The 25,050-nt window shown below is 43.5% G+C and overlaps 1 protein-coding gene across 1 annotated transcript; it reads left to right on the top strand.

Moving 5' to 3' along the window:
- The first annotated feature begins 5,598 nt into the window (after window positions 1-5,598).
- On the top strand, window positions 5,599-24,410 carry FOXJ2 (forkhead box J2). The gene is made up of 11 exons (XM_019713507.3): window positions 5,599-6,723; window positions 13,327-13,673; window positions 14,868-14,942; window positions 15,682-15,750; window positions 15,935-16,075; window positions 16,573-16,771; window positions 18,422-18,814; window positions 19,237-19,338; window positions 19,911-20,120; window positions 20,729-20,827; window positions 21,707-24,410. The coding sequence occupies exons 2-11, from the start codon at window positions 13,341-13,343 to the stop codon at window positions 21,793-21,795; spliced, it is 1,710 nt and encodes a 569-aa protein (XP_019569066.1). The 5' UTR covers window positions 5,599-6,723; window positions 13,327-13,340; the 3' UTR covers window positions 21,796-24,410.
- The last annotated feature ends 640 nt before the right edge of the window (window positions 24,411-25,050 follow it).

The following is a 25,050-nucleotide window of genomic DNA, read 5'->3' as shown; positions in this document are numbered from 1 at the left end:
AATGCCCCAGTTCTGTCCCTCTTCGACCCCACCACAAGATGAGCCCCACCCCTCACAGCCTGCCCCTCCCCCCCAATTCAGCAGAACACATCCCTATCCTGAATCCCCCGGAAAAGAACCAAACCCCATTGCCCCGGGCTTTACACGCTCCTCCCCGACTCGGTAGAGTAAGGAAACGGAGAGACCCTACAGCCACTGGCGACAGTCTTTCCATTCAGTGCGTCTCTCCCTTCCCCACGTTCCCGGGTAGAAGCTGACACGGGAGTGGGAGGAGCTGAGTGCTGGCTCTACTAGGGGAGCGGCTAAAGCTTCTTAAGGTGGAACGGAACTGTTAAGTGGCTGGGCCTCAAAACAACTAGGGTGTGACGTCCTCCTGCCTCTCAATCTCGCTTCCCACAGTTTCTCATCTCTGTTCCCTCGCCTTAGTTCTAGTCTTATTTGTTATGAAGAATAAACAGGTTAGGTAGAGGATATAAAATTAAATTAATAAAACAAAATAATAAACAGTTAAGTAGAGGAAATACAAACCACGGAGAGAACTTTTCCTTTATCATTTAATTTCTTCTGCTGTGTTCTACTCTTTTCCCCCCGAGATTGCCTTCTAAAGTAGCTAGCTAGAATTTCTCTGATGTGCAAATATAAGTTCAAATTTTGTCTAATAAATCTAGGTGAATCGTTTTGTATATTGTTTATTATCTCCCCACTGAATCTGACTACAGTCATTAAAGGAAGCGAGGGCCTTGTGTATAGTGGCTGGAGGTATCTTTTATCCTTTTACCACTGGTCCCTGTAGCTGAAAGAGTGGAGGTGGCCTCGCAGTGTTGGCTCTGGCTCTGTGTTCTCATTTGTAAAATGGGGATAATAAAACCTACCTCCTAGGTTTAGTGTGAATACCAAAACACATAGTGTAAATGAAAATACGTTGTGATCTGAAAGGTGTAAATAAACATTAGATGATATAAATACAAATCATATAATAATAAACATTTACATTGTCCTTGCTATGTTCCAGCACTTTTTGAACAGTATTTTAAAAAACTTTATTTTGTAAAACTTCAGATATACAAAAGTAGAGAGAATAGTATTATATTTTGTAAAATGCTGTAATAAGCAACACGTGGCCAACCTTTTATCATCTATGCCTTTCTCCCCCATTACTTGATTATTTTGAAATAAATTTCTGGCATTTCATGACTCCCAAACGCAACTTTAAAATATAAAGATTCTTTTTTTTTTTTTTTTTTAAGGTATATATTTAACTTTATTAAAAACTGTTGAACAGTTTTCCATAGGATCTGTACCATTTTGCATTCCCACCAGCCTATGTATGAAAGGTCAAGTTGCTCTGCATCCTTGACAGCACTTGCCACTGAAAGGTGTTTTTGTTTGTCTTTTTAACATTAGCCATTCTAACAAGTGTGTAGCCATTCTAACATGTTATGATTTTAATTTGCATTTCCCTAATGACTAATGATGTTGAGCATCTTTTAATGTGCTTTATTTGCCATTTGTGTGTCTTTTCTGGTGTGGTGTACTCATATGTTCAAATCTTTTGCCCAATTTCTTATTGGGTTATTAGTTTCTTTATTATTTTTAAGTCCTTTATATATGTAATGTGGTTACCAGTCCTTTAGGAAATATGTGTTTTGCAAATTTTTTCTCCCAATCTGTGGCTTTCTTTTCATTTTCTTTTTTCTAATTTATTGGGGTGACAATTGTTAGTGAAATTACATAGATTTCAGGTGTACAATTCTGTATTACATCATCTATAAATCCCATTGTGTGTTCACCACCCAGAGTCAGTTCTCCTTCCATCACCATATATTTGATCCCCCTTACCCTCATCTCCCAACCCCCATCCCCCTTACCCTCTGGTAACCACTAAACTATTGTCTGTGTCTATGAGTTTTTCTTTCTTACTTGTTTGTCTTGTTCTTTTGTTGTTTTTGGTTTATATACCACATATCAGTGAAATCATATGGTTCTCTGCTTTTTCTGTCTGACTTATTTCGCTTAGCATTATACTCTCAAGATCCATCCATGTTGTCACAAATGTTCCTATATCATATTTTCTTATCGCCGAATAGTATTCCATTGTGTATATATACCACAACTTCTTTATCCATTCATGTGTCAAAGGACATTTTGGTTGTTTCCATGTCTTGGCCACCGTAAACAAAGTTGCAATTGAATATTGGAGCACACGTGTCTTTATGTATAAATGTTTTCAGATTTTTTGAGTAGATACCCAGGAGAGGGATTGCTCTCAAGTTGTCAAGTTGTTGTCTTTTCAATCTTAGTTGTGGAGGGTGCCATTCAGCTTCAAGTTGTTGTCCTTTCAGTCTTAGTTGTGGAGGGCGCAGCTCAGCTCCAGGTCCAGTTGTCATTGCTAGTTGCAGGGGGCACAGCCCACCATCCCTTGCGGACTCGAGGAATTGAACTGGCAACCTTGTGGTTGAGAGCCCACTGGCCCATGTGGGAATCGAACCGGCAGCCTTCGGAGTTAGGAGCATGGAGCTCTAACCGCCTGAGCCACTGGGCCGGCCCAAGATTCTTAAATAATCACACAATTCCATTAGCACATCTAAAATATAACAATATTCTGTGATATCACAAAAACCAGGACTGAAATTTCACCAATTGCTTCATATTTGTTCCAGCTGCTTTGTTCAAGTCAGGATTCCCCCCAACTGTCTACATATTGCATTTGATGGATATGTCTCTTGATCTGTATATATTACATTTGCTTTATGTGTATTTTAAGCCTCTTTTAATCTCTAGGTTCCCCTTCTCTGGTGCGCTTATCTAAATGCATCACATGCATGAAGTCACACAAAGCCTCCACAACACAATGAAGTAGGTACTATTATTATCCCCATTTTACTAATGAGATGTTGAGTAACAAAGCAGTTAAATGACTTAAATTCTCAGTTACTGAGTACCAATACATGATTTGGATACATGAATCTTATGCACTATACTATGTTTCATATAATACACAGGTCTTTAAAAAATGCTAACAAAATGTATATTGTGGCATATTCACCAATATTATGAAGAAGCATTTTGCTCAAGGTCGGCTAACACTCATGTAGAATTATATAATGTGTTCTGTTACAGAGAAGCGTGGATCCTTACATTTTGATTCCTTGCATGTTTCAGTGAATACATTTTTGTTCTGCTTCATTTCACCCTCCTTAATAGAAAGTAAAGGGAGAATGCATGCTAGTGGTCCCCCGTCTTAGGGCAAAACCAAAACCAAACCAGCCTTATAGTTTGTTTTTTTTAATTAAAAAAAATTACATTAGCAAAAAACATACAAACACTAATTACAGATATAGTAGAAAATGAGGTATAAATTAAAATAATCTTTAGGCTCACATCTTTGGTGTCTATCCATCTATATATGTATATACACAAATATATACATACACATATACATATTTTAAAGAGCAACTGTGTGATTGTATTATACAAACTTTTAAAACATTATTTTCTCACTGGAATATATTCAGATAAATGAAAAATAATTGGTTCTTTAATATAACATGTGCCTATCGCAAAATATCTAAACGGTGAAGAAGATATAAAAGAGAAAAGCAAACTCCTCACTAATTCTACTTTCCAAAGTTAAATACAATTACTACTCTTTTAAAAGCCAAGTAGTATTCTACTATATAGATATACCATAGTTTATTTAACAGTTACCCTATTATGGACATTCAAGTTGTTTCTAAATTTTTACAGTTGCAAACAATGCTGCAGCAAATATCTTGTATATATCAAATAAGTTTTTGAGCTTTTTATTTTTCTAAATTTCCAGAAAAAGGGACTCTAATCCTTCCCTAGCTTTTCCATTTTTAGGACTTCCACCTCTCTACTCTTGCCCCCCAAATTCCATATACATACATAGAAAATGTCAAAAAGGGTTGAAAAAAGAAGCAAAACATCTTAACGCATACTAGCAAGAAACATTTGATGCCAAATTATCTGTGTGTGTGGGAGGAATATGTTGATGTTTCAAAGAAGGGGGGGAAAATACAGCTTTAAAACCTGATATTGGAAGGGTAGGGAGAAAGAAAAGGCTTGACTGGGATTCACTTCTTTTAAGTTTAAGGATGACTTTTCGCCCCCCCTTTTTAAAAATTAGTTTCAGGTGTACAAAACAATGCAATAGACATTTATCATTTATATTCCTCACACAGTGATAACCCCCCTAAGGATGACTTTTGATTCTGACAGCTAAGGACAATGGAACAGAAGTGAAGCGCTGGGTCTTTAGAGTCGTTTGGATTTGTTAGTTTAAGTCCTGACTTTGCTACTTATACTAATTATGTTAATTTAGACATAGTCAATATCTCTAAGTTATAGTTTTCTCATCTATAAAATAGGTATAATAGTGCCTTACTGGACTTCCAGAAGAATTAAATGTAGTAATACATGCAGAGTGCTTAGCTCAATGCCTGGCATATTGTAAATATACTGTAATTTTATGTATGTATAATTTAGATAAAATATCATATTTAGCCAGAAGACAAAATACTTTATTTAAATGTGAAATGTAGTCAAGCTGTAATCTTGAATATGCAGACTTTTTTTGAGCAATTCAAATATTTCATGCATAGTATTTTTGCTGTTATATTATTTTATGTGATAGAGAGTACAGGAGAGTGAGAAAAGTTTAATAGGCCAGAGGATGCAATATAAGAGTTTACAGAGGAATAATGTGACTCCAGAAGGAAAAGTATAGGTGGAGTCTGCTCCCTGGTGGCATTTTCTGTCTTGGGTGGGGACTATTCTGTAAGGGGCAGAGAATGAGAACATTCTACACTCTGTGACCAGAATAAGATATGTTATAGGGTCATCAAGAGAAATGAACGAGTCATATTTTGTATCCTATACAGTTTAAAAAGCATTTTCACATAAACTATTTTCTTTGCAACACTCTTTAGTGGACACGGCAAGTATCAAGGTCTTCTCTTTGCTGACCAAGATTCTATAGAACAAGGGCCTTGCACAACTTTACAAAGCTAGATTTTATGTTTAGTTCAGAGTTATGTCCGTTACACACTCACTTGTCTCTATACATTCATTTATTCAACAGTATTGATTGAACTCAAGGATGATATGAGGGTAACTTCACCCCAACCCTCATAACCCTTTATAAACTATCTCAGGGGAAAGAGAAGCCCACCAAAAATATTTCGGTGAAAAACGGAGATGTTTATCTGTACACAGACTACAACAGAATGAAAAAAGAGGTCAGCGAACCAGGATTAGTGTTAACTTGGAACTGATAGTTCGTGTACAGCGTGAACGAGAGAATCTCCGGATACAGAGCAGTGGGTCGTCTTGGGTTGATGGCAAACTGCATGGAGCGAGGTGGACAGGTAGCGGCTGGAGGAGCGAGCGGCGACGCGCGTCCCCCGGGAGCAAGAGTACCTCGGCGCGGCTTTCCGGGCGCAGCGCCCCCGGGCGGCGCAGCCCGCCGCTCGGCGCCTCCCGCTCCTCCTTAACCCGCGCAGGGAGGCTGCGGCGGCGGCGGCCGGGCGGGCGGGGGAGGGGGAGGGGCGCCGAGCGCGGCGCGGAGGCCGGGGAGGAGCCGGGGCCTGCAGCGGAGCCGAGCCGAGCCCGAGCCGAGCCCTGACACTGTCCGTCCGCCTTCTGGCTCCTCGGGAGCCCGGACTGGCCGGAGCCCGAGAGGTGGCAGTGCGGGGAGCCCCACGCGCGAAGGGAGCGGACCGGACGGGACCGGACTAGAGGAGGCGCTGCCGCCACAGTAGCCACTGACGGGAGTCCGGAGCCGCGGCCTCTCGGACCCGGTTGCCCAGGCCGGCCCAGGGAGAGCGGGGAGTACGAAAACCCCACCCTCTGGGGCACCCCAGGAGCGGAGGCAGGAGCGGGGACGAGAGCCGCCTCTCCCTGTGGAAGAGAAGACCCTTACCATCCGGGCGAGGGAAAGAAGAGACCCTTATAGGGGACGAGTCTCTCCTTCCTGGAGACGAGGAAAATCCCCGCACTGGCCCGGGAATAGACCTCTAGAAGTACAAGGGGGCGATCCTTACTAAAGGAAGCAGAGTGAGACCGCCCCGGCGTGCCTCCACCCCTCCAAACACTCTCTCAATACTTCGGGACTTTTGAGGCAAAGAGAAAGGGGGTATGCCTATGGAGTAGGCACTCTCCATCCTCTCCAGTAATCACGGGAGAGGAGTCTTACATTCAGAAGCAGAAGACACTCCAGGGAAAGAAGAGGAATCGGCTTTCAGCTTTTCGGGAGAGGGGAAGAACTCCCCCCTCAACTTCCTTGTACCTAGACAGTGGAACAGGGCAGAACCCCTGCGCTCAGATCTCCGTCAGGCAGAAAGAGCTCTCCGCTCCCGAAAGATCCACTTTGGGGGGGAGGGGGACTCCCCCAAGGGGGAGGAGACAGCTCCTGGTTGGGAGAGGCTCCTCCCCTCCTCCCCAGGGTATCTGGCAGAGTGTGGGGGGTGTGCCACCTTCCCCAGGTAGGACCTCCTTCTCCGCCTCCCCCTGCTCCACCTCCCTCTGCTCCTCGTCCCCAGGGGACCCAGTTCCCCTCCCCAGCTTGGGAGGCTCAGCCAAGTACAGCAAGAGCCACTGAGGATGAGACTCTTCATCTGCCTTTGAAGAGGGGAATCCCTCCAACCCCTAACTCCAGTACCAAGGGGTTCCCTCCGTTTGCTGGGGGAATCTTGGAGACAGGTTAGTGCGTTCTCTCATCTGCTCTCTGTCATCTTTAGGTACTAGTGGATGTAGGGGAATGAGATGGTGGCTCTTGGGTTTCATTACTGGGGAAGGTAGAATGATAACTCAGAGAATCTCTGGGAAATGTATTCTGAGGAAGCTTCTGGATTGGAACCCACATCTTGCTGAAGAGGCTCTGAGGTTTTTTAGTGTTTGGGACTAATAGGATGGGATTCATCTGAGGTCCCTAGGGAAGTGTATATTGCCATGCTCACAGCAAGGGATATCAGAGAATGCCTGCATTTTCAGAACTCCATTCATACTGAATAGCGATGATTGACATATCCCAACCAGACTCCCATACCACCCTCCATCCTTGGGCCCTCTCACTCCGAGAGTGGGCCCTCACTAAAGTCATGATGGCATTTCATGGCCTGGCCTTGTTTAGGGCTTCCATTGGTATTATATTTTCTTATCTGCAACCCTAGGTCAGCTCCACCAGAGCTGCTCTCTCCAACCCACTGTGATTACTGCTCTCTTGACAAGAAAAGCAGTCTGTCCCCACTCACCATAGCTCAGATACCGAGAGGCCTCCTTTCGTGATATTCCCATGTCTGGCTGGAAGCATGTCTCTACCAATAGAATCCAAAGGGATATGGGAGTCCCACATGTCCCGAGACAAGAAGTAAGGGCATAGGGGAATGCCAACTCCTGGGTTGAAGTTCTTCCCTAATGTTGACCCAGTACCACTGCCCCAGTTCCCTACCCGGCTCCTGTCCTTTGCTGACAGTTCCTTAAAATAAAATAAAATATCAGATCCTGCATAGGAAGAGAGGAGTGAGGAGTGTTCTGCTCAGTCTCCTTCCAGTCTTCCATCTAAATAAGGTGGCCACCAGGGAGATTTGACCTCTGAGGAGTTTCCTTTCATAAAAGCACTTAATAATCATCTTCTCCCTTCCTGTTTCTTGTTCAGTTCTGGGTCTCTGGAACCTTGTATTTAAGTTTTCCTTCATAAGATAGGAGTCCAGAATCTTCAGAAAATGCAGGGGAAAAGTGCCAGGAAATCCTTCTCGCTGAGTCTGGGCTATGTGTTTAGTAGAGCTCTGCCTTTCAACCTGGCATCACTAACTGGGTGCCTGCCTCCCTGCTTTGCCATTAGGAAATCTGTTCTGTGAGGGGTATTACATCCCACAGCAAAGCCAAGTAAGAGGCTTCATCTTGCTTGGGATTTTATGTTTTCTCCTCTCCTGTCTGGGCCATGGATGGACTACTTAAGTCCCTAAGTATATCCACTTGGTCCTGGAAGCTACCTGTTAGTAGTGGTATAGGAGTTTAGGAGACAGGGCGGTAACCCAGGTTTGTATGGATATGTTTCTTAATTTAGATGAATGTGGCTCTATATCTGTGTTTCGAGTGGGTATGTAGCTCGAAACAGGTTCATGTGTGCTTTTCAGACTAAGCCTCCAATTACCTAGAGTTACATGTTTCTGGTAGGCCTCTAAAAGCGGGTGCTCCTGTGCAAGGACCTGGGGAGGGTGCTGGTTAGGATACCCAGCTGGGAGGAAAGGCCTGGCCTCCCCTGGCCAGTGGGAGCCCTCATGAATGGCTCCGTGAAAGTCATCCCAAGCAGCAGGACAGCCCAGTCTCAGGTTGGGACCCCTTCTTCTAGGACTAATAAGAGAGCGTCTTTTGGTATCTTTGATCTCAAAAGCATGAGGATCCTTGGCTCTTAACCCTAGAACTCCCTCCCCAACTTTTTTAAAAGAGCTGGCTTTGGTATAACAGTGGTCTGTTTCTTACAAAGTACTGCACCAGATGCTGGAATGCAACTTGTTGAATGGCTCAGAGTAAACAGCATCACAACACCTGCAGGTGTACCACCACCACACCTGCTTGCTCTGAGTTTCCCTAATTCTCCTTGCCCCTGTGGAATCATTTAGAAGCACATGGCTATGGGGCTGAATGAACTGTGATTTAGAGATACTTAGATGATATTCCCCCATTCCTTCATCTTTGGAGTTTACTTGGAGTTTACTTGGTCCTGGCATTGGTCAGCAATGGGGTGATACGATCCCCAAAAAGAAAGACTTGAGAGTCTGACATCCCGAAAACTATTGCAAAGTCAGTACAGGCTTTGCAAGGTAAACCATTGCAGGCTTTCTGCTTCCAGTCTTACCTATATGATCTGTGAGTTTTCTAATTTTTTTTTTAAATTTATTGGGGTGACAATTGTTAGTAAAATTACACAGATTTCAGGTGTACAGTTCTATATTACATCATCTATAAGAGTTTTCTAATTCTTAATTTCAAATATTTTCTTTTATCCACATTCAAAAATAATCATAGCTACACTTTCTAAGTGCTTTACAAATATTAGCTGAAGGTAATCCAAACAACAACCCTATGTAGGTACAGTTATTATCTCTATTTTATAGATGAAGAAACTATAATACACAGAGGTTAAGTAACTTGCCTGAGGTTGCACAGCCAGTAGGTAGTAGAGTGAGGACTGAAACTGAGGCAGCCTGACTGGTAATTGGTCATGTGGTTAACTTTGCCACTGCTCTATTGATTTTTTCTTTTTTAAAGATTTTATTGGGGAAGGGGAACAGGACTGAATTGGGGAACAGTGTGTACTTCCAGGACTTTTTTCCAAGTCAAGTTGTTGTCCTTTCAATCTTAGTTGTGGAGGGTGCCGTTCAGCTTCAAGTTGTTGTCCTTTCAGTCTTAGTTGTGGAGGGCACAGCTCAGCTCCAGGTCCAGTTGCCATTGCTAGTTGCAGGGGGCACAGCCCACCATGCCTTGCGGGAGTCGAAACCTTCAACCTTGTGGTTGAGAGGATGCGTTCCAACCAACTGAGCCATCTGGGAAGCAGCTCAGCTCAAGGTGCCGTGTTCAATCTTAGTTGCAGAGGGCAGAGCCCACCATCCCTTGCGGGACTTGAGGAGTTGAACTGGAACTGGCAACCTTGTGGTTGAAAGCCCACTGGCCCATGTGGGAATCGAACCGGCAGCCTTCGGAGTTAGGAGCATGGAGCTCCAACCGCCTAAGCCACCGGGCTGGCCCTGCTGTATTGATTTTGGCATTATATACAAAGCGGGAAGTTATCGCTCCTTAATACCTGACCTTGGTACCATATAGAGAACAATTACTGGCCTTTCAGATAAAATGGGAAGAAAACTGTGGCTTTAATTTTGGCTCTTACACATCTCATCCAGGATCAGTCTTACACTCCAACAGAATGTTTTTTTGTTTTTCTCTGCCTTTCTCCCAGTACTATAGTCTTCATTAGATGTCCTGTGGATGTGATGGAGCCTGTCCTTTGGCTGCCTTTCCCAGTTTCTATGGGTATTTCCTTTCAGTCTTCCAGCACGCAGAGAAGAATGTGGCCTGACTCAGGTCCTGCCCAAGCCCAGTGGCACGAGGCCCACCTGGAGAGGTCTGGGTAACTAGGTTGGTTAGACTGAGAAATGGAAGTACCTCTTATTTGCCTTTCTAATAATAGCCTGAACATTAGCCTCACGCCATTATTTTGGGGAGCATGGAATGTGTGGCCGCCACGAGCTCATTACACTTCATTCACTTCCCTCCAGGGATGAAGCTTTGGCAGTGTTTATGACTTCATCCCTTTTATTGAAGGGGGAAACTGAGGCATCAAGACTTCAGGGAGCAAGGGGTGGTTAGGGACACTTAGTGAGTCAGCGTCAAGGTTGGGAATAGAATGGAGGAACCTTAATCTCTGAGGTTCTTCACACTGGGCTACCCTTGAAGAATGGGGAAGTGACGGGCGTGAGGAAGTGGGATGGGTTAAAGAAGAATGGTGCTGAAAGATCAGAAGGATCTTTTGCTGCAAGCTTCTTGTAGCTGGTAAGACGAATATATTTTGAGTGCTGGGGCGGTATCTGGAGGGCTGACTGGGAGGGTGCTGGAGAAAGGTTAAATTTAACCTCAGTGTCCTAACCTGGTGCTGTGGTAAGGATAGGGAAGGACAGAACAACTAGCAAAAGGCTGAGAGTGCTTCCCTTTCGGGAAGTCACAGTGATTGGCATGTGCCAAATGGGTTCTCTAAGCCCTCTCACTACTTTAAATCTACTCTCACGCCCCTGTCCAATGTTGGGTGAGTTTCAAAGGAAATATCCACTAAAGGCTTCTGTGTTCTTAAGCTGAGCTTTCCTAGATAATCTTTAGCAGGACATTATAGGAAATAGGGTAAAACTTCTTTACAGACTTCCCCTTGTGGGGAGGGCCCAGGAGAACCCTGGTCATTGACACCTGCTTGTTGTCATGTTATTGTCCAACTGGCATAACCCAACTACGGGACCTGGTTACTGCCCAAAGTGCCTGCTTTACCCCAGAGGCTGTGGTGTTTTGACTTAGTACAATGCTAGGAGGTCTGAGGTTTCCTGGAATGATTGAATGCCCCTATTAGTTTCTAAGTTTCCATGGTGGTGGGATGAAAAGGAGGGTGGTGAGGAGAGAAGAAGATAAGGATAAAGGGGAAACCCCTTCCTGAAGCTATTTATAAATATGGCTTTTTTTTTTTTACCTTTCTTCTATTAAGCAGTTCTTGGGTTGCAGTTGGGTCTCTGGCAGCCCAGGCCCCTGAGGCACTAAAGGTGTTTCCTTCAGCCCTGTTGAGTGGGCATGTTGGTGGTGAGGAGAGCAGGGCAGGGTACTTGTGTGTACCTGCAAAGATGGCATGGGTGGGGACCTTGAGGGAGAGGGCGATGAGCATGAATGCTGACCCTTAGGAGAAAGGGATAAGTGTCAAGGGGAGAAGTCACTGACTAGAAGAGTGACTGATAGCCTGAAAGATGTGTTGGAGTCAGGAGAGGGGTAGGCAGCCATAGCTAGGATGAACTTTGAAAGGCAAAGTGTGTGGATTTGTGTATAGTTGTATGTATAAGCTTGTGCATGGTATCTGGGTGTGGATTTAGAGATTACATACGTGATATGTTTAGGTCCAGGATTCTGAACTCTGAGGCATGCTAGAGAAATGCCCTGTGGAGGGACTGTCCACAGGGATAGGAGGAAGAAAGACTAGTTGGAATCTGGAGGCCGTGCAGGCATAAACCTGTTAGGCAGCAAATGCTTAGGGGGTTGCTGGCATCAGCTCTAGGGGAGTGCCAAATGATTACCGAGGGGTTCCTGCCAGTCTTTCTAGACCCAGCAATACAAATGTCACCCATCGTTCTTCTCCTTCCCCCACCAAGACCTCACTCCAGCTATAGCTCTCTGCCAGTAAGAGTGCCCAGGCTGTGTGGGTGGAAGCAGGGCGTGCAAACATCAGGCGTGGGCGGTTTGGCAGCGCCAGGAGTTTGCATGGAGGTGCAGCGAGCGTGCGTGCGTGCATGGCTGGGAAGGAAGGAGAGAGGAGGAGGGCGGGAGAAGGGGAGCCAGCTCCTAGCCCCAGAGTTGCTATTTTTAGCCAGGCTATCTGATTGTTACCGGTGCACACTCAGCTGGGTGTCTCCCTGGCTCAGTGAAGCCCAGCGGGCTCAGAGGTGGGAGGTCCTTGTTGATGACTTCTTCCTGGTGTAGGTGTCTGTGGGCGGGAGCTAGCAAAAGGGTAGCTTTCAAGGTGTGAGGGCAGCTGTACTCAAGATCTGTTACCTCTGTGTGTGACTTTGTGCTCTGTTGGTAATGTGTACTATATAGCTAATTGTGATCTGTGTTTGTGGGGCACTGTTTATGTGTTTGTCTCACATCTGTTCTTTGGTGGTTGTCAATGCTTGGGATATATCTAATATGCTTCATGTGCACGTGTGTGCCAAAAAGGGCAAGTACTCAAATATATCAAATATGAAATATCTTTAAAAGTGCCAAATATCTTTAAAAGAGCCAAATATCTTTAAAAGTGTGTTTCATTAGTGTGTATTTCTGTTTACTTAGACTTTTTTTTAACATGTTCACTTGTTTTTCTGTAGATGTATGTAAATTATCATGTGTCACATAATTGGAGAATAGACTGACTGATTTTGTCTGTTTTTTAAAAATTATTTTTAAATAGTTTTAAAATGTTATGTTTTAGAGCTTTAAGTAAGGAGAACAGAGGGAATAGCTCATTTTGGGGGGTGGTTTGATCTCTCGTTTAGTCCTGCATGAAGGTGGAGGCCTCTTGGCTATATTCCACATTAAGATGTAGAATAAGTATCTGTCTATCACCTGGTAGATGATTGGTGATGCCATGTTTCCCCGAAAATAAGACCTAGCAGGACCGTCAGCTCTAATGCGTCTTTTGTAGCAAAAATTAATATAAGACTCGGTCTTATTTTACTATAAGACCAGGTATAATATAATATAATATAAAAGCAGGTATAGTACAATATAATATAATACAATATAATACCCGGTCTTATATTAATTTTTGCTCCAAAAGACGCACTAGAGCTGATGATCTGGCTAGGTCTTATTTTCGGGGAAACACGGTATATCCGTTTGCGGGTTCTGGGAACACCTGGTTGAAGGCTGTCCCAAGAACGGAATCTTCTATGGGAATTACAGCTGGAAGAAACTCTACTTCCTATTAAGAACTACGATTTTGGTATTATTTGCTGCCAGTAACCAGAGGTAACTCTTATCTATTCTTTTTTCTTCTCCCCTTTGTCCTCTTCTCTGCAGAACCCAGAAGAACTATGGCTTCTGACCTAGAGAGTAGCCTCACCTCCATAGACTGGCTCCCCCAGCTGACCCTCCGAGCTACCATTGAAAAGCTGGGGAGTGCTTCCCAGGCTGGGCCGCCAGGGGGCAGCCGCAAGTGTCCCCCAGGCTCACCCACAGATCCTAATGCCACCCTGAGCAAAGATGAGGCAGCAGTTCACCAGGATGGCAAACCAAGATACAGCTATGCCACCCTCATCACCTATGCCATCAATTCCTCTCCAGCCAAGAAGATGACCCTCAGTGAGATTTACCGTTGGATTTGTGATAACTTCCCCTATTACAAGAATGCTGGCATTGGTTGGAAGGTGCGATGGTTTCTATAATCAGGGATTATTTTCAGCCTCTGACAACCTTTTTCTCTACTTTTGTTTCTTTCTATAGCTTTGTTCAGTTCACTCTGACCTGTCTCAGAGATGTGGTAAATGCTTTCATAAGATATATCAGGGAAAAAGCTCCAGTGATCCCGAGCCTCTAAGTAGAGTTATGTGGATGGTAGGATGCTGTTGCTGATTATTTCCTTTTGTCTTCTGATTTCTTAAAAAGGAGAGTCATTTATTTCACAAATACTTGTTGCCACTCTACTATGTTCAAGTCACTATGCAAGGCATGACATTGTTCCTTCCTACCTGGTGGTAGGAATCTCATCAGATTTCCAAAACTTCATTGCACATAGTCATCATCTTTTTAAAATATTGTTTACCAAGAAAAAAATAATTAGGTCCTTTACCAACAGCATCACAAGCAAGTAATGAGAGGATAAGTTGTTTGGCTAGAGATAGGAAGAAGGGGACTCCTCTTTCAAGCAAAGGAGGAAGAGACTAATATTCTCAAATCTTTTGGAGCAGCAGTTCATTTGCTACTTGCTGAGTAGAATGGGGATTTAATGTAGTTCTCTCACTCTGTGAGTCACCAGTTGACATACAAACCAGATGATGAGCTGGAGACTGTTGAAATCATTCAGTTTTTTCCTTTATAAATGTGTCCCTGCAAGCTACCACAACACCCAACACATTTATACAACAATATTTCTTTCCTCCAAATGTGATCGTGCTATGAGCTATTGACAAAGATGAACTGTGCCTTTGTTTCACTTGTAATTTATATGTGTCATCATTTGTATAAACAGTTTTAAAATAGTGTGCCTTTACTACAGATAGAATGATATAGGAACTGGGCAGCTATTATTTTGAGGCATTTATGTACCTGTTGTTAGTTGGGTGGAAAGATTGAAAAACTGTATAATCAGCTTTCCAGAAGCACTTAGTAGTCAAATTTATAGCCATTACTGCTCATCAATATAATTTTTGCATTTTTCTTATCTCATTGATTTTGCTATGTGATATGCAATTTCCTCCATTAGTAGAGTTGAGAGGTGATAAGTTTACCCTGGTATTTGAACTTTATTGTGTAGTATGTCCTATTGTGTTCTTCTGTGTCCTATTGGAAAATTTTCTGCGTTGTACAATGCTCAAACCTAACTTGTTTCTGTGCTTCCCCAGAATTCAATTCGGCATAACCTTTCTCTCAACAAATGTTTCCGGAAGGTGCCCAGACCTCGGGATGACCCTGGGAAGGTGAGATACTGCTGTAAGCATTGAAGGGAGGAGCAGGAAGGGGGGAGAAGTAGTTGACAGCCTAGAGTCTTCTGGTGGTTTTAATTACCCAGAAGAGGAAATCATGTTAATTAGAGAAGCAGCTTTATTTTTTCCTTAGAGGAAGAGCTTGGTAATCAAGCTTATGGGCTCCCACTAGAATGAATGACTAAGGAAGATTGTGAAATCTTTTTTTTTTTTTTTTAACAGAAATATTTTTGATGAAGTTGACTTTGTTGCCCCATTTGTTTTGTGTGTCACTCTTTCAGGATGTAAAAGGTGGACTTAATAACATTTGTAGGAATGTTTGTATAGAAAAATCCCATGATTTTTATCTTCAGAGGAAAAAAGGGCTAGATCATTTTCTTCATTTGACAAACGTGGATGCTAAAGGCCAAGAGAGTCTCGCCTCAGATCACATGGAAAGGAAGGGTTGTGTTTGGCATTTCCAGCACTTTGAACTAGATACCATTGTTCTGCCCCTCCAGAACAACTGGAGCCTGTGTTTGCACCCCAAGGGGTATCTCTGAACATGCTCTGAGCTTTTAGGACAAATTTACTCCTCACAAATTGCCTGTACCCTCAGGATTCTGTGTGAATCCCCAGTCATTTCTCTTAATGTAACTTATTTTATGTGAAAATCCTCCCAAATGTCTGCTTTTCCAAAGGTGGGCATGTCCATATATAATGATTTTGTTCTCTGTGGTGGTGGTTCTCCTAGGGCTCATACTGGACAATTGACACCTGTCCTGACATCTCCCGAAAGAGAAGGCACCCTCCAGATGATGATGTAAGTCGCCACCTCATGGAGAGATGCCGTTTCTGAACCAGCTACTCCTTCCACATTCTTTCGTGTGTTTTTAGTCCTTTCTTATATTTGGGGCAAAGGACAAATATCAGCAGAGGTGAAAACATGGGTCTTGGGAGGAAGTTTAGTTTCTGCTTACGGATTTCTATTCTTTCACAACCCTCAGCTATCCCAAGACTCACCAGAACAGGAGGCAAGCAAGAGCCCCCGCGGAGGCGTTCCAGGGAGTGGAGAAGCCTCACTGCCTCCTGAGGGGAATCCTCAGATGTCACTTCAGAGCCCCACCTCTATCACTAGCTACAGCCAGGTAGGAAGTAGAGGTGGCAGGGGGCAGAGGGGCGGCAGATGGATGGATGGATGGATGGATGGATGGATGGATGGATGGATGGTAGAAAAGATTCATATATCTGTCGACTAAAAATTTTGTATTGAATATCTGTGATATAGTAGTCAGATAAAATGGGAAAGAAGGAGAAAGCAAAAGAGGGAAGCTGAGACAGGAGAGTGGGTGAGGGAGAGAGATAGATAATAGAACTTTGAGAAATATCAGGAAAAAAAGAGGTGAGAAGAGAGGAAAGGGAGCCAAAAAGGTTATGAGAAGGCAATGTAGGACGTGGATGTAACATAGGAAAAGGCCAAGAGCCTACATCAAGAGAAGAATGAATTAGAAAAGGAGATAATAATACTTTTTCATCAAAAGGTTGGGAGGGGATGAAGACAGGCAAGAGAGCTTGGTGACCATTAAAGGGTTGTATTGTTTCTCACTGAGGACGTGGATCAAGTCTTTCTAACCTCTTTTTGCAGGGCACAGGATCTGTGGATGGCGGAGCAGTGGCCGCAGGGGCTCCAGGCCGAGAAAGCACTGAGGGTCCCCCTCCCTTGTATAACACCAACCATGACTTCAAATTCTCCTACTCAGAGATCAATTTTCAGGATCTGAGCTGGTCCTTCCGCAACCTCTACAAATCCATGCTGGAGAAGTCCTCTTCCTCCTCCCAGCACGGTGAGACTACAGTTGGGATAGGAGTATGGTCGTCTGTATTTTGAACAGGTGGTGACAGACTCTTCTCGCCCTTCTTATTTTTAAGACAAGGAGAGATTGATCACTGGTCAGGGGAAGCATGTCATGCACCAAAACTGCTTGGAGCTGAGCTCTTCTGGCTTAGTTATGAAGGACAACTGTTTCAAGAGATGGGCTGGGTTATTAGTTTCAGAAAGTGAGTTGGAGGAATGCCCCTGCTAGAACTAGGGCAGTGATTTTTATGGTTGCGTGCAAGTCATGTAGATAATGGCCACTAGGGGGCAGCAGTCATCTTTTTCCCCTAAGAATCCCTGCGTTTCATTGTGAGAACAACTTAATTTTATTTTTTAGCATATTCATATGTTAGTTTTTATTAGAAGAAATTTCAAACAGATGAAAAAATAGTGTTATAAACCCTTATGTTTCCGTAGCCCATTTTTAATAGTACCAATGTTTTGTTAAGCTTGTTTCATTTATACCCAGCTTTTTTAAAAAAAATTGGAGTAATTTGATGCAGTTCCCCGACATGCCATTCTACCTGTACGTACTATTTCAATATGCGTCCTTGATGATAAAATCTTGTTTTAGTTACCCATTTCCATGACCACACCTAACACAATAACGAGCTTTCCTAATATCAGTTTTTTATCAGTGAGTATGGACACCACACTTGTCCATACTCAATTTCCCAAATTATCATGTGAGAATGATTTCAAGTCCTTATTGGGAGGCTCTTTAAGAGAGCACTGGTTCGGCCCTCTGTAATTCCTGTTTTGTGTTTTGTTTTTAAAGAAATTAGAGGTGAGGGTGAATTCAAGCCTTCGAGTGAGTCATCAGACCTTCTTGTTCTGTACTGTGGCAGGACATGAATGGAATGATTAAAAGTGGTTAGGAATCATTTCGGGGAAATTTGATATTAATTTTCACGAATTTCTTCTTTTATATCCCAGGGGATTCATATCTAGAGTTGTGTTCCAAGATTGTAGCATTTGCTTGAGAAATGAATCCAACTCAGGTGATTGGTTGAGTTAGAACTGGGTAAAATAGAGGGGCTCTCAGAAACAAAGTGAGAAATTAGATTGAGCAAGGAAAGCTAAGTGTTCACTCAAGTTTAATGGTGGCTGAAAGCCCCTCGCCTCAATTTCTAGTTCTTCCCTGCTCAGTCTGTTTGAGAAATTCATCCATCCCGACTCCACTTCTCACTGAAGCTCCATCTGTTGGTAGTGAACACAAGAAGGTGGTAAGAGTAGAAGGCTGTAGAGACAATAAGGAAGAGGAGAAAATAGATGCCCAATGGCTTTGTTTTATTTGTAATTTACTTTTAAACTTTACCTGATACCTGGTTTCTTTGGAAACTGTGATTACAGGCCTATACCAAGTCCCTGTAGAATAGCATAAAAAGGTACATGCTTACCTTTTTGGCTAAAATTTCAGTGGTCACCACACTGTCAAGGCCCTCCCCCTGTCTGTTTCACCATCCAGGAGGCCGGGGGATCCGTGCTGTCCCAGAACACCCTTACTCTTTGAAGTCTGTGGTTTCTGTCTGAGGCTGCCCACCTCAACCCAGTGGAAATCCTGTTGAGTGAAAAATGCATTGCCCAAGTCACTTGCCTGCTTCCTCCCACCCTGCAGGCTTTTCGTCTCTCCTGGGGGACATGCCGCCCTCTAACAACTACTACATGTACCAGCAGCAGCAGCCGCCACCACCACAGCAGCCGCCGGCCCCGCCACAGCCCCAGCAGTCACAGCCACAGCAGCAGCAGGCACCAGCCCAGGGCCCCTCAGCTGTAGGGGGTGCTCCTCCATTGCACACCCCAAGCCCAGATGGTTGTACCCCACCAGGGGGCAAGCAAACTGGGGCCGAAGGCTATGGGCCTTCCTCTGTGATGGCCATGCACCCACCCCCTCTGCAGCATGGAGGCTACCACCCTCATCAGCACCATCCCCACTCCCACCCTGCCCAGCAGCCGCCACCACCACAGCCACAGGCACCAGGCCAGGCTCCTATCAACAGCACTGGTTTTGGTGAGTAAGGAGGGTGCAGGGAGATCCTAGAGGAGGGTGAACGACCTCCTTGTTCAGACTCTGGCATGGAGGTGCAGTTGATTAGGAAGTTAATAGTGAGTCTTTTAGCCTGACTCCTCCATGAGAGCGCATGTGAGCTAACAGAATTTGCTATTTCAAGCTCCATATCATAGAATTTTTGGAAAAATAATTGGGATTGTTTTACATATTCTCCTACTTATGAGCTGGGCTGTCAATCCCTATAGCATAGATAGCTTTACTAGTCTGAAATCTCCAGGGAGAGAGATTCCAAAATTATCTCGTTAATGCTGTTGATGACCTGTGTAAATGCAAGAATCTTGCATGTAGTCAGTCTACTCTCAGTTGGCTGCCATCTTACACTTGAATCTGTTTTATTCTCCACTTTGCCCTCCTCGTTCCAGCCTTTCCTCCTGATTGGTGCTCCAGTATCGACTCCTTAAAGGAAAGCTTCAAGATGGTGAATCGGCTCAACTGGTCTAGCATTGAGCAGTCACAGTTCTCAGGTTAGTGATCAAAGGATGATGACTGGAAGGAAGTGGGATATTTTGTAAGTGGACAAACCCAATACAAACCAGAACCAGAAGGGGATGGTTAAGTGAAGTTTGAGGATTGAGGATTTCATTGTTTCCCCTCCATGTTTTATAAGGTGGATAATATTGATATTATTTGCAAATAAATTGTAATTAATTTTGTCTTAACTCAAAATATGACAGTGATTTATCTTAGCCAGTTATGTCTCTGGGAGAGGGAAGAATCTCAGAATTCAGAAACCCTGGACCACTATTTTATAGTTTTGTCACTATGTACTAGCAGTGCGACCATGGCTAATTCACTCAGTCACTTTGAAATTTTGTTTTATTCATCAGTAAGATGGAAATTATAATAAGCATTTAGTAGCAAACAAATAGAATGGGAGTTGGATAATGTAGAACTGTAACAGATGCCAGTTATTATCGGTAACGCATATAATCAGTGGTGTTGATTTATGAGGTGGTCGGAACAGTGAGATAGGATAGACTTGGTAGGGACTCCGGGGCCTCTGCAAGGTTAGCATTTCTTGCTTCTCTGTTTGTAGAACTGATGGAGAGTCTGAGACAGGCAGAGCAGAAGAACTGGAGCCTCGACCAGCATCACATTGCCAATCTGTGCGACTCCCTTAATCACTTCCTTACTCAGACTGGTCATGTGCCCCCCCAAGGGGGCTCCCATCGGCCACCAGCCCCTGCCCGTATTGCTGACTCCTGTGCCCTCACCAGTGGCAAACAAGAGCCAGCCCTGAACCAAGGTACTGAAGAAAGCAAGTGGCCAAGGAGGTGGAGACTCTGATGAAAAGGGAAGGGGAGGAGAAGGACAGAAGAGAACTGAGAAAAATCATCCAATGGGCAATGATCCAAACTGAGCAGTAGGACTAATTTGTTCGCCATGTTGACTGAACACCTGTTGTATTGGTAGTGTCTATACTGAAAAATGCCAAAGAAATAAACCGTGTGATTCCTTTTTAGACCTTGATTTTGGAGGTTGGGATTCCATAAGAAAAGGGAGGAGAAAGTCTCCATTCCAAGTTTGTGTCTTGGTAACTCCTAACTGGATCATATCAGGTGGAGTTGGTATTCTCTGCTGTTACATGATCTTCAAACCAGTGACACGAGAGCTTCAGTGATCCTGTTTCTACATTTGTCACCCTTCTAATAGCTATGATCTTTCACAGTTGTAGTATCTGGTCCTTTTTACCCTAAGTGGTGAGGACTGATAACTTCTGCGGGAGCTACAGAACAGAGCAGGGAAGGGAGAAGAAATTAAGGGTAGGAAGAGCACTGTTTTTCCCCTCTCTATTGCACCCTGCTTCATTGAGTATAATGATCCTACTCAAGTTACTCTTGTCTTGTTTGGCAGTGAACTCTTATGGGCACCCACAAGCCCCCCACCTCTACCCTGGCCCATCACCAATGTACCCAATTTCCACCCAGGACTCAGCAGGATACAATCGCCCAGGTAAGAGCCAGGAAGCTTGTTTCACCACAAACCAAGCCCTTTCTACCCTGACAAGTTGTTTCGCTTTCCTCTTGCTCTAAGCCTGCATCTGTGCCTTTTTGTCTGCATCTACTGCCTGAGCCTTCATGATTTTCAAAGCTGGAGAGTGGGCTACCTGCTAGGGAGGTGTAGGTCGTGGGAGACGAAAGACCGATTATGTTAAAATTAGCTGGTACCTGCAATAATGAAAGGAATTAAAAGCATGAATGTAAACAAAAGATGGATTTGTAGAACATTTATGTCTAACTTTGGAATCTAGATGAGGTATATACTCAGGCAAATAAAAGAAACATGGTATGCAGACATACCTGCTTTGTCACCTGCCCTCTACTCTCAGGGGTCTGGAATTGAATTATCTCTGATGAGGGCAGAAGAGACTCTAAATGACCATAAATAGTATAAAACGAACAGATCCTTCATCTTTAAATACCTTTTAGAAAAATCACTCATATCATCCTGCCAGACCATAAGTATTTTTAAGTTTTTGGGTGACCTCTGACTTTGTCCGTGTACTCCTAATCCATATGATACACAAATTTTTGTACTGCTATTTCATATAATAGTACATTTTGTATGTTTTCTGTCATTACGTAGTCTTCACAAGTATAAGTGTTAATGGATGCATACTATTATATTGCCATGGGACCTAGTTTACTCTAGTTTATTTCCTGGGACCTCACTAATGTGGCGGCCAGCAACTAAAATAACTCTGGGCTGATAAGGACGATAGTTTCCCCAGACGATCCTCAAGGTATTATTTGGGGTGGAGCACTGTCCATCTCACTGATAGAATAGCTTCCCATCCACTCTTCTTTTAATCTCTTTCTCTCTTCCTGACAGGACACCATATGGTCCCTCGGCCACCGGTTCCACCTCCTGGTGCCAGTGAGGAGATCCCTGATGACTTCGACTGGGACTTGATCACTTAGTGCATCACAGAGTGTGGCTGTCAGCCCAGGGCTGGGTGGTGAAGGCTGGCAGTGGGGAGAGAGCAGCCCCAGCCCATTCCTTCCCCCCTTGCCTGTATATAGATATATATCTTCTTTTTTTTTTTTTTCTTTCTCTGTCAGAGAAGCCACCGCAAGATGCTGCCGAAGATAACCCCTCTTTCCTGCCTCATTCTTCCTCTTCCTTCTTGTTTTTTTCCCCGAGTCATTTTATTCTTCTTCTTCTTATATTATTATTATTGGTTATATGCTGCCCCCAGTCTCCTGTCCCTACACTGTTGACCATGTCCACCCCTTGCTAATTTAAAATCATCTGGCTAGAAGGTGAGGCCATGATAGCTACTGAGAAAGGTTTCAAACTCTTACTTACCTGTTTCTCTGAGAAGGTCAGTGCTAAACCCACCTTTTGGCCCTAAATTGTTTTCTGTTCTTATCAATTCAGTTCAGAACTGGAGCGGCCACATTATTAAGTAGAAGGGATCTCAAACACTGCTTGGCAGCCATGACTTTGCAGGTTTTACTCAATGGTGCTAATTTTGTCCTCTGAGCTCTTCCTTGTCCCTGTATATCTTTAACCCTTACTTCTGCCGATCCTCATTCCCCATCAAGGATAAGAGTGATGGTGGTGGTGCCAGAGGGTGACAATAAAATCCTAGTGAAATAAGAGGCCCGAGTTGAGTTGAATACTGCAGAGGGGCGATGGAATGAAATTGGGTATGTAATACTATGTCAAATAAACATCGACTTATTCCTAGCCCATTCTCTATGGAAGATAGAGTGGGTCTGAACCAGAACTCTGCTGCTATGGTAGGGATGAGGACAACTATTCAGCATAGGGTCAACTTTTTGGAGATGTTTTCAATTTAACCATTTTGCCTTTTTAAACATAATTTTCTCTGATTTGCAGTTACAAATTATCCTTCAATCCCCTTTTCCCATTCAGCAAATATTTTAACTCAACTCTTCTACCCACCTTATTTTCTTCTTCCATTTTCTGGCATTCTCAAGATAGACAAGTAACCCATTATCACTCTTACTTTCATCATGTCCTAGAACAGGGTGGGAATCTTTTTCCCACCTACCAGCAGAACGAAACCTAATTGGTGATAAGAGGTTGGGGAAAGGAAAAGAGCTGGCATAGATACGGGTAGGGAATATTTCAGTTATTTAACAATGTAGACAAATGCTTCTCTTGGAATCAGATCATTGGGGCTGAAGCTTTAGCAATAGGGTATTGAGGGGTGAAGGAAATTGGTAGTGTGGAGTATATAATCTAGAGGGAAGAATTCAATGAGGGCCGAGGGAGACCCGCAGAAAAAGGTATAGGGATGACTTACCTCCTTTAAGGAGTGGCCATGATTTGTTGCTGCAAAGTCCTTAGTGTATATTTAATGTTAATTGTTGAATTTTAGATATGGGAGGGAAGAACAATATTACTTCTGTTGCTATTTTACTAAATGTTTACTTTCTGAAAGCTATAGGACAAAATGTGTGGAATGGACAAGGCCACTCTGATTTCTGCTTTTAATATTCTTTTATTTACTGATGATTTCCAAGAGATTTCGCTTTCCACTTTTTTTAGCTTCCCACTCCTGCTTTTTCTCCTCATCCACCCCTTCCTTTCTTTGTAAGGGGCTTATATATGAAAGTTTGTTGAAGAAGTCCAGTGAAGCTAAAGCAATGGGCAAGAAAGGGTGGTTGATTAAAGAGCACTTTATTTCTTTGAAGTTCTTTGTAAGAGATAGGGGTATGAGTGGCTTGAATCCCCCATTGTGTTGGAGAGCAGTAGTGGGGTTGAAGTGTGACATAATATTTCCCATTGGGGAAAGGAGAATTTCTCTTAGAGGGTGGCAAAATGCCTTTGCCCAGTGTTCCTATTTTGTGCATCTCTTCCTTATTCCTTCCAGTCAAGGTGCCTCCTGCATACAGCCTCCCATCTGTTCTTCCTAAGATGCCCCCTTTACACATTGTCACTCCACTTTTCTAACCCCTTTTCTACTCAGATCCAGACAGGGTTTTCAAAGGTAGACTAAATCATACATGTAAATGTCCCTTGTTTATAATTAATCTGTATCTTAAAAAAACTAGTCTCATTAAGAACTCTGGTGGGCAGCCAGAGTAACTGAAATTGGGGACTAAGGTTGGAGATGGGTCATCAGGACTCCTTGGGAATTTAGCTCTCCTCTGCTAAACTCAGCCTTGTTCAGTGGCACAAACTTGACCCTATTTGGGCCTCAGCCCCGTGTCGTTCCCCCCACCGACCCCCCCGTGAAATGGAATACTACTTTTTCTTGCTGGTTCAGCATTGCTGGACTTGAAGTATAGTCGTTGTTGTACTGGGTGATGTGTGCAAAACTGCAGGAGTTCACTGCCTGCAAGAGGAAATAAGGGAGAAAGTGGAGGAGAGGGACAGAGGAACAATTACTTGGTATAGATCCACCCATCCCTGCCTTTCTCTCTTCAACCCCTATGTTTCTGGTTTGGTGAGTCCTTCATACCACCCATAATGCTTTGCATTGGTGCAGGCTGAGAAGGTGGGGTATGGTCTCAGAAGTTGTTGTTTTTGCATGCTTTCTTAATAAAAACAAAAAAGAATATTTATGGTTTTATCTTATTAGTGCTGGCCTCAAATTTCTTTTTGCCAGGGTAGGAAGGGAGAAATGTGAAGCATTTGTTTTCAATTAATGTTTTGCCCCTCCCATACCTCACACTACAGGGTTTGATTAGTTCACTGAAATTTTTTGTAAGATTGATGAGAGACAAGAATTTGAAGCATTCCCCTTTTCAAATGCTATTAAAATAGTGAAATATCGTTGCGAGAGGCAGTCACCCTTTGGAGCTTGGTGTGGAGCAAGGTGGACAAGGCCACCTTGCTTGCATTCTGGGATATTTTAAAGATTAAAGATACTACAATTTGGGAAGGAGATGGGTTTCCATCTGGGACTTCCTGTGAGTACTTACAGGTACTTGCCATATTTTTTCATCAGAAATGAGGGAATTCCAACTGTAGGAATTTTTTCAGAATACATTTCAAGGTAAATGGTACTCTCAGAAGGAGTCCAAGAATGTCAACTATTGAATCTTTGTAACTATGCCAAGTTCATTCATCCTAATATTCTATACACTAACCCCAGAAGTTTGGCACTTATACCCAAGGTCTTGTGAGATCTGTTGGGATTTCCAGAAGCCTAGCTAATTGTCATTACAGCAGATCTACAGCTACCCACTATGAGATTT

The sequence above is a fragment of the Rhinolophus sinicus genome, chromosome 1, assembly GCF_057876585.1.
Source record: "Rhinolophus sinicus isolate RSI-liver-muscle chromosome 1, RSI-T2T, whole genome shotgun sequence".
Lineage (NCBI taxonomy): Eukaryota > Metazoa > Chordata > Mammalia > Chiroptera > Rhinolophidae > Rhinolophus > Rhinolophus sinicus.
This window is presented reverse-complemented; position numbering and strand designations above follow the sequence as displayed.

Bases quoted from the DNA above. Each gene is read 5' to 3' on its own strand.
- FOXJ2 (XM_019713507.3), top strand. From the start codon at position 13,341: ATGGCTTCTGACCTAGAGAGTAGCCTCACCTCCATAGACTGGCTCCCC. The intron at 16,076-16,572 runs GTAGGAAGTAGA...CTCTTTTTGCAG, and splicing joins CTATCACTAGCTACAGCCAG to GGCACAGGATCTGTGGATGG. The intron at 18,815-19,236 runs GTGAGTAAGGAG...TCCTCGTTCCAG, and splicing joins TATCAACAGCACTGGTTTTG to CCTTTCCTCCTGATTGGTGC.